The sequence below is a fragment of the Rana temporaria genome, chromosome 12 (assembly GCF_905171775.1).
Source record: "Rana temporaria chromosome 12, aRanTem1.1, whole genome shotgun sequence".
NCBI classification, from domain to species: Eukaryota; Metazoa; Chordata; class Amphibia; order Anura; family Ranidae; genus Rana; species Rana temporaria.
This window is the reverse complement of record NC_053500.1, coordinates 29184228-29201817: the sequence shown is the minus strand read 5'-3', so window position 1 is coordinate 29201817 and position 17590 is coordinate 29184228. Positions and strand designations below refer to the sequence as shown.

The 17590-nt window shown below is 42.5% G+C and overlaps 1 protein-coding gene across 1 annotated transcript in view; it reads right to left on the bottom strand.

Moving 5' to 3' along the window:
- Positions 1-17590, bottom strand: part of MRC2 (mannose receptor C type 2) — a 107941-nt gene that overhangs the window by 19426 nt on the left and 70925 nt on the right. The window contains exons 18-25 of the mRNA XM_040330882.1: positions 17006-17073; positions 15798-15898; positions 13456-13601; positions 11170-11284; positions 9986-10143; positions 9764-9869; positions 9311-9549; positions 5214-5382 (exon numbers count right to left, since the gene is read on the bottom strand). Coding sequence (XP_040186816.1) covers positions 5214-5382; positions 9311-9549; positions 9764-9869; positions 9986-10143; positions 11170-11284; positions 13456-13601; positions 15798-15898; positions 17006-17073 — 1102 coding nt within the window. The remainder of the gene's footprint in view (positions 1-5213; positions 5383-9310; positions 9550-9763; positions 9870-9985; positions 10144-11169; positions 11285-13455; positions 13602-15797; positions 15899-17005; positions 17074-17590) is intronic.

The window sequence follows — 17590 nt, the reverse complement described above, 5'->3', positions numbered from 1 at the left end:
GATACGCTTAAATTAGGCTAAGATACGAGCGGCGGAAGTCTCCTACAACATCGTATCTTAAGGTGCATATTTACGCTGGCCGCTAGGTGGCGCTTCCGTTGAGTTTGGCGTAGAATATGCAAATGACTAGATATGCCGATTCACGAACGTACGTGCACCCGTCGCAGTAAAGATACGCCGTTTCCAAGAGGTACGCCGGCGTAAAGATAAAGCTGCCCCCTAGGTGGCCTAGCCAATGTTAAGTATGGCCGTCGTTCCCGCGTCGAAATTTTAAAACTTTACGTCGTTTGCGTAAGTCGTCCGTGAATGGGGCTGGACGTAATTTACGTTCACGTCGAAACCAATACGTCTTTGCGGCGTACTTTGGAGCAATGCACACTGGGATATGTACACAGACGGTGCATGCGCCGTTCGTAAAAAAACGTCAAGCACGTCGGGTCACCAATTATTTACATAAAACACGCCCCCCTCATTTGAATTAGGCGCACTTACGCCGGCCCCATTTACGCTACGCCGCCGTAACTTAGGAGGCAAGTGCTTTGTGAATACAGCACTTGCCTCTCTGACTTAAGGCGGCGTAGCGTAAATACGATACGCTACGCCGCCTGAAAAATGCGCCCATCTACCTGAATCCAGCTATAAGTAAAGCATAGAGCAAAACATATGTAAACATTCGCTGTAATGCATTGTATTAACACATTGCAGTGTTTGATTTTTTACTTCTTTTTTTTATCTTCTACAATAATTCTATGCAATGCAGTATTTTGCGACATACAACTATAACATGATCCTTGCATACTTTTATCACAACGCAGACCAATGTAAATTTAGATTCTATATGAAGCCAAGTTTTTTTATTTGGCTTTGCATTGGAACAGCATTCGACAATACTACCCAATGCTGCCCGGTGGGACTGGTGAGAATGAAGCCTAAAGAAACCCTGGAACTGTACATCCTGAAGCTTGCCCTGTGTAACTTAATATCTGTTCTTCATGCATCACAAATCACAATCAGTCTTCCATAGTAGGTACTTGTGAGAAACTTCTTAGCTGTAGTGGATGTTTTTCAGAAAATTTCTCCTGCATTATCACTAGGAGTTCTCAGATCATCAGATTACCGATAAAAGGGATGGGGGAAGACTGGTAAACAAGTGCAATGTCTGAATAAAAATACTAAGGGGGTAGGCTGTGTTTGTACAGTTTTAAAAGGGTTTGTAAAGAATTTTTTTTTTTAATAACAAACATGTCATACTTACCTCCACTGTGCAGTTCATTTTGCACAGAGTGCCCCCGATCCATGTCTTCTGGGGTCCCTCGGCGGCTGTCTCAGTCCTCCCCGCAATTAGTCATCACAGTAATGCGAGAGCTCGCATTATGGTCACTAATTGCGGGCACACTCCCGTGATACAGTGAGCGGCCATAGCCCCTCACTGTATCACTCGGCCCCACCCCTCGGCGCGCCGCATCACTGTATGTGATTGACAGCAGCACCAGCCAATGGCTGCGCTGCTCTCAATCCATCCGCGCTAGCCAATCAGCGGCCAGGCTGAGCGGCGAAGAGAATATCGGGACCGCGCGGGACTTTCGAGGGGTCAGGTAAGTATAACGGGGCTCGAGGGGTGGGGGGGGGGCGTCAAATTTTAGATTGCATTAAGGTGAAAAAACATTTTCCTTTACAACTCCTTTAAAGCGGGAGTTCACCCATTTCTAAAAAAAAAATTTTTCTTCCCCTAGATTCCTGCTCGTTCGGTCTAGGGGAATCGGCTATTTGTATTAAAATATGAGCCGTACTTACCCGTTTTCGAGCTGCATCTTCTTCCGTCGCTTCCGGGTATGGGTCTTCGGGAGCGGGCGTTCCTTCTTGATTGACATTCTTCCGAGAGGCTTCCGACGGTCGCATCCATCGCGTCACTCGTAGCCGAAAGAAGCCGAACGTCGGTGCGGCTCTATACTGCGCCTGCGCACCGACGTTCGGCTTCTTTCGGAAAATCGTGACGCGATGGATGCGACCGTCGGAAGCCTCTCGGAAGACTGTCACTCAAGAAGGAACGCCCATTCCCGAAGACCCATACCCGGAAGCGACGGAAGAAGATGCAGCTCGAAAACAGGTAAGTACTGCACATATTTTAATACAAATAGCCGATTCCCCTAGAGAAAACGAGCAGGAAGCTAAGGGGAAAAAGTGCCCTCTAAGGGTGAACCCCCGCTTTAAGGCTTTATTTTTTAATTTAAATTTACATTTAAATTTAAATTTAATATGTTTGACATAGGGGTCTAGCTCTCTTAACTTGCATTTTTAGACCATTTTGTTTATTTAAAATATCTACTTAATTTTTCTTTGACCATACATCTTACCTTTCTTACCTATATATTGATTCATGACTAACATGAGACAACGGGCCAGATTCAGAGAGAGATACGACGGTGTATCTCCTGATACGCCGTCGTATCTCTGACTTAGGCCGGTCGTATCTATGCGACTGATTCACAGAATCAGTTACGCATAGATATGCCTAAGATCCGACAGGTGTAACTGTGTTACACCGTCGGATCTTAACTGCAATTTAAAAATGGCCGCAGGGGGGCGTTCCCGCTGATTTACGCTGAATAATATGTAAATCAGCGAGATACGCCAATTCACGAACGTATGCGGACCCGACGCAGTGTTGTTACGATGTTTACGTAGCGGATTTCCCGGCGTATACTTACCCCTGCTTCTATGAGGCGCAGTCAGTGGTAGCAATGCACGCCGGGAAATTTTGCGGACGGCGCATGCTCATTTAAATCGGCGCGGGGACGCGCCTGATTTAAATAGTACACTCCCCCTAGCCGCGGAATTTTAATTCCGCTGGGGGTTTTACGATCCGCCGCCGCAAGTTTGGAGGTAAGTGGTTTGTGAATTACCCACTTGCCTCTCAAACTTGCGGCAGCGGATCTTAAATCACATAGATCACGCGGATCTAAAGATCCGCTGATCTATGTGAATCTAGCCCAGTATATTTTGTCTTCTGTGCTGGCCGTGGGGTATTGGAAAATGCTTACAGACCTGCAAGCATTTTTCCAATGTGTGTAGACACCTTAACACAATCTTTTTTTTTTTTTAAATCATTTTGGTTCTTAAGAAGAATTTCCAATTCATAGAGGTTCTTAATGAGTTAAGCTCTTTCCACTTATGGAGCTCTTCCACTCTTTCTAAGGGAGAGGCTGTTCAGAGATTTACTACCCTCATCTCATTAACTTCTAAAGGAGAGCTGAAGGCTCAGCCTTTATATCTCAGCACTGGTGAGATGGATTGCATGTTCAGGGAGGTGCTGCCATAGTTAATCACAGAACTAAATGGGCATCTATGGCGGCACTTCCCCTAACAACCATCAGAGATTTTTAATAAGATTTGAGAATTCAAAAATTTTATTTTCTTTGAGTGTGTAAAATATCACTGAACAGTCTTTTTCTGTAAGTAGATACATTCGTTTAAAGATGGCCATACCCCAATCGAAAATTGTCCGGTTCAGCAAGGACGGGCGAAATTCTGAATTAGAGTGTGGTCATCCTGCTTTGATTGACTTCTGTCGAGGGGACATGCTGGAGAATGTTTGTCGATTAGCTCTACCCACCTTCCTTGCCCTTACTCACTGCTATGAAATACCCAGTGATTGCCTTTATGGAGTAATATATGACACCCAGGGCCAGGGCTGTATCCTGGCCTAGGCCAACAAGGCCCAGGCCTAGGGCAGCACGTTGCAGGAGGGCAGCATGGAAAGAGTCCCCGCCGGCTTGCGCTACACTCTTAGTGTAGCGCCAGTCTTATGGGGTGTACTGGACAGAGAGGCAAATTAGTCTAGTGCCCCCGTAAAGCAGCCGCAACTGTGGGGGGCGGACCTTCTAATTTTGACTGTTCTATTATCCTGAACCACAAACCTTCCTCACTGTGCTATGTATTTTCTGCGGCACCATTGGCATGGTTATATCTTCTTAGTCCTCTCCATAAAATTTGCAGAATTATGTGCCTAAAGTAGAACTATAGGCAACACTTTTTTTTAGGGAAGGGCGGGTCTTAAACAGCAAGGGGTGTGGCCTTGACAGGAAGGGGTGGGTCATATTTAAATTAGGGGGTACACGAGTTTAGTCAGGCCTAGGGCAGCACAAAACCTAAATACACCCCTGCCCAGGGCTGGTACTACCACTAAGCAAACTAGGCAGCCGCCTAGGGCGTACTGCTGCTGGGGGGCACCCGGCCACTGGTGTTCCTACTCTCTTCTCTCTGCAGCAAGCAACTAAGTCTCAGCATCAGCAGACAGCTGCCGCTCCATTCGCACATAGTGTCAGAGGCACAACGGCGGTGGAGGACTGTGTCTGTGTCCCGACCCTGATTGAATGGAAGGGTACTGGTAGACTGCATTGATGGGCGCTGGTGAGGCTGCATTAATGGGCGCTGGTAGGCTGCAATAATAGGCGCTGGTAGGCTGAATCGATGGGCACTGGTGAGGCTGCATTAATGAGAGCTGGCAGGCTGCATTAATGGGTGCTAGTAGGCTGCATTAATGGGCGGTGGTGAGGCTGCATTTGATGGGCGCTGGTGAGGCTGTATTTAATGGGCATTGGTGGGCTGCATTTGATGGGTACTTCATTAAAAAGGTGGGGTATACATGGGCATGGCAAAGTGGGTGAAGCCAGGGGGGGCAGCAAAATTAGGTTTCTAGGGTGTCAAAAATCCTTGCACCAGCCCTGATGACACCTCTTTCCTCCCAATAATGTAGTTTGGGGTGCTTGAGCAGCCGATTGCCAGTTCCCGGTGCTGTCACTTGTGAGAAAAGAGAGGCTTGCAGAGTCTGGGGCAGGTGTTGACTTTCAGAAAGTCAAAATTTGCATAGGGGTGTTAAGGAGCTCTGACAGTTAACAAAGAGACAGGAAGCATGGGGAAGGTGAGAAAAGTCTGCCTAAGACAGCCTGCTATATTTTCAGGTATGGGCAAAGTTTGCGTTATAAGATATATTCCTAAACTGAGTGAAGTGGAGCAGGGCTTAAGCTGGACATACGCTGATAGAAATTCGCCTGGTTCAGCAGGAACTGGACAAATTTCAATAAGCATGTGGCCGTCCCTCCTTGACAGATGTATGTTATAAAGACAATAAAGCATTTTGTAAAAGAGGAAGTTAAGAACAACTATGAAGACTTATAATAAAAATGGAAAAATGTATAAATAAAAATGCTTACGAGTATTGTAGTTGCAAATTGCTCCAGGTAGTTTATGATCACAGTTTGCTGTGCTCCATGTTCCCTGGGCATCCATGTATACACAGCCACTCAGGCGTTGTGGTTCTCCATCCCTCCAGTTGATATATGAAGTCCCATCGTCTGTTAGCCAAGAGTAGGATCGCCCACCCTACGAAGTATGAAATAACACTATTGTAGGCAAATATTCCAATATAAATGGCAGTATTTTCTAAATTGAGATGGTTAGGATTTTCAGAATGCACGTTTTAGAAAACATAACAGAAGCAAAGCTCATCTCAGGCCCCGTACACACGACCGAGTTTCTCTGCAAAAACCAGCAAGAAACTTGCTGGGAGATATTTTTTTGCCGAGGAAACCAGTAGTGTGTACATTTTCGTCGAGGAAACTGTTGAGAAACTCGACGAGCCAAAAAGAGAGCAAGTTCTCTATTTCCTTGACGGGAATGGAGAAAATTGGCTTGTCGAGTTCCTCAACAGCCTAACAAGGAACTCGACGAGGAAAATTATGTGTTTCGCCCGTCGAGTTCCTCGGTCGTGTGTACGAGGCTTAAGAGTATCAGCAGATGGACAGGTAATTTGAAATCAATGTATGCTGCTCACCTTGACGAGTGGCCAAGAAAACAACAACTTGTGTCCCAGCTGATAGGCTTAAATTGCAGGAATCCAAATTCCTAAGAAATCTTTACAAGCACATCCCAAGGCTAGATGTACCACCCTTAACATCAGCGTTGATAGAGTTTAGGAGTCCACGAGGTGCGAAGCAAGGAGGTTAATTACGATAGTAGATAAACAAAACTCCCAAATTTATTAAAAGCAATAAAACTCAACATTTTGAAGCATGCATTGCTCTCTCTTCACTGGAGTTTTATTGATTTTAATAGTAGGGACTTTCATATACAGTATATATCGTTATCATGATTCTCCTCATTACTTTGCACCTTGTGGACTCCCAATGTCCAGCAGCGCTGATGTTGAGTGTGGTACACCCAAACTTGGGATGTGTTTTTAAAGGTCCTTTGGGAGTTTACTACAATTTAAGCCCATCAACCAAGACAAGACAAGTTGATATTTTCTTGGTCACTTGTCAAGATGAGATGCAAACATTGGCCCAGATTCACGTAGGAGATACGACGGCGTATCTCCAGATACGGCGTCGTATCTCTGAGTCTGAGTCGTCGTATCTTGGCGCCTGATTCAAAGAATCAGATACACCAGAATTTGTATAAGATACGACCAGCGTAAGTCTCCTACGCCATCGTATCTTAACTGCATATTTACGCTGGCCGCTAGGGGCGTGTACGCTGATTTACGCCTAGAAATATGTAAATCAGCTAGATGCGCCAATTCACGAACGTACGCCCGGCCGACGCAGTACAGATACGCCGTTTACGTTGGGCTTTTCCCGGCGTAAAGTTACCCCTGCTATATGAGGCGTAGATGAGGCGTACCAATGTTAAGTATGGACGTCGGAACAGCGTCAAATTTTTGACGTTTTACACCGTTTGCGTAAGTCGTTCGCGAATAGGGCTGTGCGTCATTTACATTCACGTCGAAAGCATTAGCTTCATGCGGGTTAATTTGGAGCATGCGCACTGGGATACTTTCACGGACGGCGCATGCGCCGTTCATAAAAAGCGTCATTTACGTGGGGTCACATTAAATTTACATAACACACGCCCACATCTTCCACATTTGAATTAGGCGGGCTTACGTCGGCCTATTTACGCTACGCCGCCGCAACTTCGGTTTGAGAATACTGCACTTGCCTGTCAAAGTTGCGGAGGCGTAACGTAAATAGGATACGTTACGCCCGCACAAAGAGGCGCGCTTCTACGTGAATCCGGGCCTCGGATTCTAATTTACCTCTTTATCTGCTAATACTTTACAATGCACTTTGCATTTGTTTTGCTTTCTGGTATATATTCCTTTGTGAATATTTGCAGTCAGCTGCTTATAAAATATACAAAAACTTTAATGCTGGATCACCAAGCTCCCCCTTATTATTGTGGGGTATTTGACTTTGGAGTATGAACTTTTTGTTTTTTAATATTATATTTATTGCATTTTTAGAATGGGGTACAGACCAGAGCATGCCCTGGCTCAAAGTAACATTGAACCTACTTTTGGAGTATGGGCATTTTGACTGTGGTACTGCTTGCCATGTGAACCTCTTCATGGATTAGATAGGCAAAGAACATTGCCCTGAGTGATGGAGAATGGGTATGACAGAGCTTAAAGTTTGAAATTGGAGGCAGTCATTAGAAATGAAAGACAAAAAAGTGAGTGCAGATACATATTGTTAGTGTTTTTTTAGTGTTTTTTTTTTACACTGCAAGCTTAGCTTAAAGTCTAGAGTTTAGAGTGTATGTGTGGGCAAAAGTACATCTCTGCAATACTCAAATTGCCATATTTTATCACAGATACAAGCCAGGGATTTTGTATGTTATTTTTTCAGTGGTGATGTTAGAAGCTGCTGACCATGGTTTTGTGGAATCGATTGTGACCCTGATATATTGAGCATTTATGACCATTTATAATCAAATTGTCCAACTAATCTGGTAAGAGGCACATTTGACTATCTCCCATGGTGGTGGATCTTCTTTGCACAGGATTGGAAGGAATTTGTGCACAATTCAGAGAGTGGATCGCTTATGAGTAAAGGCTCTTTCATCGCTAAGACTTTCCTTATGGACACTTTTTACAATACATTTTTTCACATTTATTTTCACTTTGATTTTTATGTATTTATATATAAACTGTATTTTAGATTTGATAACACTATTATTGGAACTAGCGCTGGTAATTTTTTTTGCACACTATGGGGCAGATCCACAAAAGGATTACGCCGGCGTAATTTTAAATTTCCCGTGTCATATCTTTGTTTTGTATCCACAAAACAAGATACAACGGCATCTGGAATTGATCCGACCGGCATACGTCTTAGTACGCCGTCGGATCTTAAATGCAACTTTTCGGCCGCCGCTAGGTGGCGTTTCCGCGTCGAGTATTCAAATTAGCTATTTCCGACGATCCACGAATGTTCGAGCGACCGTCGCATTTTTTTACGTCGTTTCCGTTCGGCTTTTTACGGCGTACAGTTAAAGCTGCTAGATGGTGGCGTACTCAATGTTAAGTATGGCCGTCGTTCCCGCGTCTAATTTTAAATTTTTTGCGTTGTTTGCGTAAGTCGTTCGTGAATAGGAATGTGACGTCATTTACTTTCACGTCGAATCCAATGACGTCCTTGCGGCTTACTTTGTCGCAATGCACCCTGGGATATTTTAAGGACGGTGCATGCGCCGTTCAAAAAAACGTTGTTTACGTTGGGTCACAACGTATTTGCATAGAACATGCCCCCATCACTCCCATTTGAAATTGCGCGCCCTTACATCGCAATAGATACACTACGCCGCCGTAACTTACCGCGCGGATTCTTTGAGGATTCACAAGAAGAAATAGTAAGTTACAGCGGCATAGTGTATCTTAGATACGCTACACCTGCCTAAAGATAGGCAGTTTTAGGTGGCTGCTTGTTTAATTAACTTGTCCTAACGCAGATATTAGTTGGTGTTTGGTTATACAATACTGCTGCCTTGAATCCCACTGTGTGCCAAGATCCCCTCTCCCAGGAGCTCCCCCTGCAAGACTTATACACACTTGGTGATGAGTAGCAATAGCGGTTTCTTACTACAGAAATAAAGTAAAAGGAAAAATAAATGCTTGGACATGATCCATGAATGAGAGGGAGGTTTGAGGTAAATTTGGGTCACCCAAGGAAATGACCTTTAAGCTAAGGACAAGTTTACTTCCTGGGGTCCAAACAGTCAACATGCCCTATGTAACTAAAATAGCAATTTTTAGTTGTCCATAACTCTAAAAGCCAAGTTTTGTCTCATCCAAATGTACACAGTTGTGCATGTTGCCTTCTTTATCATATTCACAGCACTGAGAGAATAAAAGGAACACTAAGAACATTTCTTAGGCCCATTAAGTCATACCACTTAGCAAAATAACTTGATATTTTTAAAGTAGTATTTCACATTTAATACTTTAACAGAAAACACAAAGCGTGAGAACCTCTTCATTCGACAGCCCAATCCAAAGAGGGGTCTTCTGCCCGGTTACTGCAAGGGTCAGATACGCCTGTTGGTAGGGGTCTGAGATGCTTGCTAAGGTGGCATTGCGAGTTTCGCACAGCAGGCGAGCTTCAGTCCAAGTCATTGGTTTTTGCAGAATGAGGTAGGAGCTGTTCCTGTACTGAAGTCTGGTGCTAGGTGGAAATGGAAAAGGCTCGGATGCTGGGCTCAGAGAGGGCACTGCAGAGAAAAGATTTTTATAAGAACAATATAAACACAGAGACTTACTTCAACAAGAAATGCTAAGTAATGATAAGAAAATGACATAGCAAGCAACAGATTTAAAACAATGAATTCTGATTGGTTGTTTTAGTGTCCTTCGGATTTCAGATTTTCTTTGTTTTGTCACATAAGCAATCTAGACTAGAAATGTGGTCGCACACTCACAGCGCACCTTTGCTGATCTGGCAGATATATCCATGCTTTTCTGTACATAGTTTGTCATCCCATCGCCCTGTGAACTGTGGTTGAGGTCCATGCCAGATCGCAGCACAACTAACCTGCAGATATCATAAAAAAAACATTTTGGAGAATTTTATATTCTGTTTTATATAATGATTATAAAGATTATATTATCTAGAAAGGTTCTAGAACTAATTAATGTAAATTCGCTCACCATCTTGCCATTGGAAGAGCTCTCCCTGGATGGTGCCCCTGGTGCCCAGTTCACATATGCCAAAGGCTGACCCTCTTCCCATTGGAATCTCTGCTGTCTATTGTTCAGACCAATCCAGAGGTCAGAGGTGATGTTGGGAAGTATGGATGTAATAAAAGCTAAAGAAAGGGAAGTAGAAAGACATAAAATAGACTAAAAAGTAATATTTAGGCTGAAAAGTAATATTTAACTATTGGGTGGAAGCCAACAGTTAAGCATGGTACACACTACAGTTTTTTTTTGGTTGCACCAAAAAAAAACTGACAGCTCGAGATTGGAACCGCTGTACTAACCATGTGAGGCTAGTGTACAACCGGCCTGCCCATACATGTGTTGAAATTCAGCCAATCCCTTCTGAACTTGCCAGATTTGAATCCATGTATGTCTGGCTTTAGACCCATAGGCTTTTTGGTGATGAGATTTAGTATGAGCACCATTTAGTACCATGTCCATGAATACCTTTACCAACAACAGTGACATCACTATCAACATTTTTTGACAACATTTGTGCTGTCTCAACTAGAATAGCAAATCCTCATGTACTGCAGAGGCTCATACCTGCATTAGCCCGTGACATGAAGTCAGACTGCGGGCGTTCAGTGTAAAAAAGCCATGGCTCCTCCTCGTCCTGTTCCGTGATAGGCGGAACACTCAGTTTCCAAGCAGAGACTGTTTTCAGTGTTCCGCCTATGCTTGAGACGAGGACGAGAGGACGTCCGTAATAGGCAGAACACTGAACACAGTCTCTGCTGGGAAACTGAGTGTTCCGCCTGTCACGGAACAGGATGAGGAGGAGACACTGCTTTTTTACACTGGACGCCCACCTGCAGTCTGACTGCTAATGCAGGTATGCAGACTTGAGTATAAGTCAAGGGGGCATTTTCAGCACAAAAAAATGTGCTGAAAAACTCAGCTTATACTCGAGTATATACAATACAGTATTTGATAAATAGCAAAATATGATATTTTGCTACCTCGATGGCTAAACATGACTACGTTTTTGTTTTTACATTTAAGATATAGGTAAGGAACCGATTAAACCTTTATAAAATGGCCATGTAGTTTTTACAGATAGCTCTTGTGGGTGTTACTTGCCAGCAACTCATTACTATTAAAACCCGAACAGTGTTCATGGTAGCACTTACCCTGTTCTAAGTAGTTGTCAATTGTGGCGATCTCTCCATTTAGGACTTTGCAAAACTCTCGAGCTTGTTGCCATGTCCTACTCTCGCCCTTACCATCTGCTCTCACGCCAAAACACTGCATGGAGATAAAAGTTATTTTCAGTATTAAAGATAACAAACACAGTTGTGGGACTGAAGAAAAAACTTTGCATATTGCTGAACTGACCATTATTAATCTGGCCTTACACCTGTAGAATTTAGTTTGGATGAGAAACTACAAAAAACAATCGTCCAACCATTGATGGTGTCTTCATGGACTTGACTTGTTTAAAACAACGTTTCCTGTCTCGATTTTGGCAGAACATTCTACTTCTGGATGAACTTTGACTAGTTCATGTGTATAAGGCCCCATACACACGGGAGGATTTATCCGCGGATACGGTCCAGCGGACCGTTTCCGCGGATAAATCCTCTCGAGGATTTCAGCAGATTTTAATGCGATGGAGTGTACTCACCATCGCATTGAAATCCGCGCCGAAATCCTCTGGCGATGACGTGTCGCGCCGTCGCCGCGATTATGACGCGGCGACGTGCGCGACGCTGTCATATAAGGAATTCCACGCATGCGTCGAATCATTACGACGCATGCGGGGGATCCCTTCGGACGGATGGATCCGGTGAGTCTATACAGACCAGCGGATCCATCCGTTGGGATGGACTCCAGCAGATGGATATGTTCTGCATGTCAGCGAATATTCGATCTGCTGGAATCCATCCCAGGGGAGATATATCCGCGGAAACAGATCCGCTGGCGTGTACACACCATAGGATCTATCCGCTGAAACCCATTTGCTGGGATTTATCTGCGGATGGATTCTATGGTGTGTACGGGGCCTAAGACTAGTTATGATTTTTTTCTCATTGGGGAGCGAAGTCAGTGTTTAGAAATTTGTTTGCTCCCATTAGATTTGGCAAAAAATTTCCATCCTTGTCCTTTGATTTTTTTGTTCTCACTGATCGAAACTAGTTGTTGAATTATTCCTTTTACCACTTAGGTAATGAATATTCCAAAAATGACATCTTTATAACAAATTTCTGCATGTGAAAGGCCAGCTTTCGTTAAAAATTCTGCTGCAGTAATTTGCCCAAAGAGAAAGATCTATCATAAATGTACATGTTTAGCTACACTTCGTTAACTACAAAAACATTTTACATTTTAGTTCACTAAAATACAACTAAAACAATTCAGATGACTAAAATACGACTAAGCCCTCGTTCACATTGGAGTGATATGTCAATCGATTTGACAGTTGCAGCGCCGCACCGATTTTCAAAAGTAGTTCCTGCACTACTTTTGCCGATTTCAGGTGCGACTTAAATAGACATCTGTGCATGAAGCTGCAAAGATGTCTTTCAAGTAACACCTGAAATTGCGCTGACCTGCTACTTTGAAATCGTGCAACTTCAAGTAAAGTAGCACGATTTCAAAAAAGCATCAATGTGAACCAGGGCTAAAACTAAATTTTTTTTTTACCCGAAAGACTAAAACTAAAATTGCATTTAAGTTAAAAAGGTACGACGAAAACTAAATCGAAATTTGATATCAAAATTAACAGTGCACTACCACATTCAGATGACTAAATTACAACTAAAACTAAAATGTCTTTTTAGTCAAATTACTACAATATAACTAAAATCGTATTTTAGTCAAAGGACTATGACTTAAAAACAAAATCGAATATTTGACCTCAAAGGTAACACTGCACTGCCACATAAAAATAAGTAAGGGGCATCTACTAAGCTGCCGTAAGAAATATTCTTAATATAATGGTAATATTATATGGTATTACAACCAATAGAGTTTACAGTTTTTTGATTTTTTTTTTATACTTTAAAGTTTCATTTCTGTTTGTCATAAAGCTATATTTTTGTTTGTTTATGAAACGTAGCTTTATTTATAGACATTGTATATCACAATGGCTAAATCTGTGTCTGTTCAAACCCTAATACCATAAATGATAAACATATTATTCGATTTTTACTCCAGGAGTATATAATGAGTTTGGCAATTCTATAAAAATGCTTAAATAATGCATTACAATTTAACTAAACCCATTCAATTTTAGTCGACTAAAATGCAGGAGATTGGTACTCAAGATTTAAGTCAACTAAAATACGACTAAATCGAAAACAGTTCAGATATCTAACATACAACGAAAACTAAAATGCCATTTTAGTCACAGGACTATGACTAAAACTACAGTAAATCAAAATTTTTGATGAAAAAAATAACACTGGTGTTCTGACCTTGTTCATGAAAGGTAGCCAGGTCTTGGGGCAGCCACCCACACTAGGTGGAGAAAGCGGAGGTAAGGTGGGTGGTGGCACTGTGGTGTTGGTCCGTTTACATACATATGGCAGAGCAGTAATGCATTTCTGATCACCCCATTCTCCTGCAGACAAAAAGAGCACCATGTGTCTAAGCAATACCCAAAACGCAAATTTACAACTCTAGTAAAACAAATACTTGGCCAAGTAAATCATTTAGGTACCAAAGACAAAAAACTGCTTCAGTATAAAACCTTCAACTTCATTAAAACTACTGGTTTTAAGCACAATATATACACTTCAAAGGATAAATTTCAGTAATTATGTAAAAAAAAACGCTAGTCCCCCCAACACACTAGGGAGTGTCATAGAAGGGGGAATGTGTCTAAATAATTTATTATTTATCTATTTACTGTAAAATTACTGGTTTGATAACTTCAAACTTCAGTAATTTGATTGTTAAGCTACCTGCTTGAGTACAGTTTTTGAAAATATAGTAAATTATCTTAAAAACAATAAATAATAATGATTTGTATATTACTTACCTATGTTAATTAACCCCTTGCCACCCAGGCCAATTCTGACACTTCTCTCCTACATGTAAAAATCTGATTTTTTTTCGCTAGAAAACATTATGGGGCAGATCCACAAAAGAATTACGCTGGCGTATCTATTGATACGCTGGCGTAATTTTATATTTCCCGCGTCGTATCTTTGCTTTGTATCCACAAAACAAGATACGTCGGCATCTCGGCTCGATCCGACATGCCTATGTCTTAGTACGCCGTCGGATCTAAGCTGCAATTTTCCGCATCGAGTATGCAAATTAGCTAGTTACGGCGATCCACGAACGTACGTCCGGCCGGCGCATTTTTTTACGTTGTTTGCGTTCGGCTTTTTCCGGGGTATAGTTAAAGCTACTGTTATGAGGCGTACTCAATGTTAAGTATGGCCGTCCTTCCCGCATAGAAATTTGAAATGTTTACGTCGTTTGCGTAAGTCGTTCGCGAATAGGGATTTGCGTAGAATGATGTCACAGTCGGAAGCATTGGCTTGTTCCGGGTTAATTTTGAGCATGCGCACTGGAATACCCCCACGGACGGCGCATGCGCAGTTAAAAAAAACGTTGTTTAAGTCGGGTCACGATGTATTTACATAAAACATGCCCCCATTACATCCATTTGAATTCCGCGCCCTTACGCCGCAAAAGATACACTACGTACGTTATTTGTGGATTTAAAAAAAAAGTAAGTTACGGCGGCGTAGTGTATCTTAGATACGCTACGCCCGGCGCATAAATGCGCCGCTGTACGAGGATCTGCCCCTATATATATATATATATATATATATATATATATATATATATATATATATATATTAGCAGAATAAAATGGTGGTCATTGTAACAATTTTCCAAGCGCATTTTTCATGAATAAAAGCCAGATTTTGTTGTATACTATGATGTATACGCTTTAAAATTGTGCACACTAGTTGAATGGCGCCAAACTTCGTTACTTATACCATAGTCTAGTGCCAAAATTTCTCTCACTCTAATGTTCACAGCGTATGTAACCTGTGTGTATAACTGGCTCTGATATTAGCCAGATCCTCACCAGCCAATGACCTCATCGCACATCCTTAAAAACACACTAATGCACTAATGCACACACGATCGGTCAAACCAATGAGAACGGTCTGATGGACCGTTTACATCGGTTAACCGATGAAGCTGACTGATGGTCAGTCGTGCCTACACACCATCGGTTAAAAAAACGATCGTGTCAGAACGCGGTGACGTAAAACACAACGACGTGCTGAAAAAAACGAAGTTCAATGCTTCCAAGCATGCGTCGACTTGATTCTGAGCATGCCTGGATTTTTAACCGATGGATGTGCCTACAAACGATCGTTTTTTTTTCTATCGGTTAGGTACCCATCGGTTAAATTTAAAACAAGATTGCTTTTTTTTAACCTATGGATAAATAACCGATGGGGCCCACACACGATCGGTTTGGTCCGATGAAAACGGTCCATCAGACCGTTCTCATCGGTTTGACCGATCGTGTGTACGCGGGATAAGATGACCCCCACCCACAGGAGCCTATTTATTTCATCTGATGGTGGCAGCCTTCCACTTTGTCTATTTCCTGGCCTTTTAAAATTTAGTGACGGGTTGCACGGACTGCAAACTTAAATAGGGCATACAGTACCTCTGACGACCCAAGTGGCTCAGGGATATTATATGACATAAAGTCAAAATAAATATTCTTGCTAAAAAGATGGTTAAGTTGTGTTCTGAGCCCCAAAAAAGTACTACTTACCTCTAACCGCTGTCATATACACACATTTCTTCTCTCTGGAAATGCGGCCTATCCGTCCAGGAGCCCAGTTTACGAAATTGAGTACAGTCTTGTCTGACCATCTGCAAAAAGTGCAATTTACCATAAAGATGACTAAAACCAGTATTTCATTTATTTCACCTAACAGCCAGCACTGCAGAACAAGCATACACTATGCCAGACCCAACTAAACAATCATTTTGTCCACTTTGCATTAATTCCACTTCTTTTTACCCAAAGGAACTCAATTTATTTGTCAGATTGTATCTACCTCCCATTATACAATATCTGCTTACAGCCTTTTCTTTCCTATCCTATGACATGCTGATTGGATAGGTTAACTAGTTTACAGGCAAAATGAGTGAATCTACTCTGGGGATGTAAAGAAATCCCATAACTTAATATCATTAGCTATTGTTCCACAGCTACTGCTGGTCTATGCAGTACTGTATGGGGCCAGAGGTGCAGGGGCACCGGTGTATGCAGTAATGCATGTGGCCAGAGATGCAGGGGCGCCAGAGACACTCAGAGATACTCAGAGATGCTCAGAGACACACAGGAACGGAGTGTCTCCGAGTGTCACCGGCGCCCCCCACACCTCTGGCCAAATGCGGTAATGCATACTCGAGCGGCTTGAATTCTGCTTGTCTTGCGAGACAAGGCTCGCAAATTGAGTCAGGATTTTTTTTTAAAAATGCTTGCATTGCTAAACGTTTGTACCCTCGCAATTCGAGGGTACTTAAAAATAGATTTTCATGTTTTGAGTGCTGCTTGTTTTCTGGTCATCTCTTTCCACAATTTCCTGGATTCCCTGCATGCTTTGCAGCTTTTCCTTTGCTGTTTACTTTCAATGCCTAAGGACTATATATCCCATGGTATCTTGCTGCCTGCAAGCAATAATTCCTGTACTGATTCCATCTCCTAAGACTCCTCCTTTCAGCACCTCTGTAGTTCAGAAGGCAGGCTCTGGGACACATCCGCGACACATCAGTGACTACTAACAGGTCATCGTGAATACGTGTCACAAAATTTAAGCAAGTAAATGTGGAATCTTTTTTTAGTTTTGACCACAGATGCACTTTAAACTAAATCAGACCCTATAACATATAAGTTATGCATCTTTTATTTTGGAGGTAAATGCCAACTTGCTACAATCTTTTATTATTTCATGAAACACCACAGCAACTCACCTGAATCTCCCATCATTTTCATATGTGTGAAGTCCGATCCACCAGTGCTGCTCTTGCACCCGAAGAGACTTACAGGGGAATAAAAAAAACAGCATTAGATACATATAATAAAAACCAAATATAAAATAAAGTGCTCCACCTCCTAGTAAACCTCAAATATGTATGAAGAACTCTGTAGCACTTTGCAAAGGACTTTCTCTTAGGCAGTTGAGTTGTGCCTGCAAGGAGGACTGCCTTCTCAAGTTTATGGGCAGCAGTTACAAAACAGAAAGGCACAACAAAACATCCAATGAAGAAGCAATTACTGGCATTCTGGGGGAGGAGGTGTCTTCTGCCAAAATTCAGATCTTTGGGCTCATGCTAGCAAATTAAATTATAGGTTTCAAAAATAACACGTAGCCTTCCATTTGGCCCCACCATACACTAATTTCCAGATTCCTTACTTTTCAATCCAATATTTTGAACATACTGGGCTAGATTCAGATAGCCCCGCCGTAACTTTGTGCGGGCGTAACGTATCTGAGATACGCTACGCCGCCGTAACTTAGTGAGGCAGGTTCTGTATTCACAAAGAACCTGCGCCCT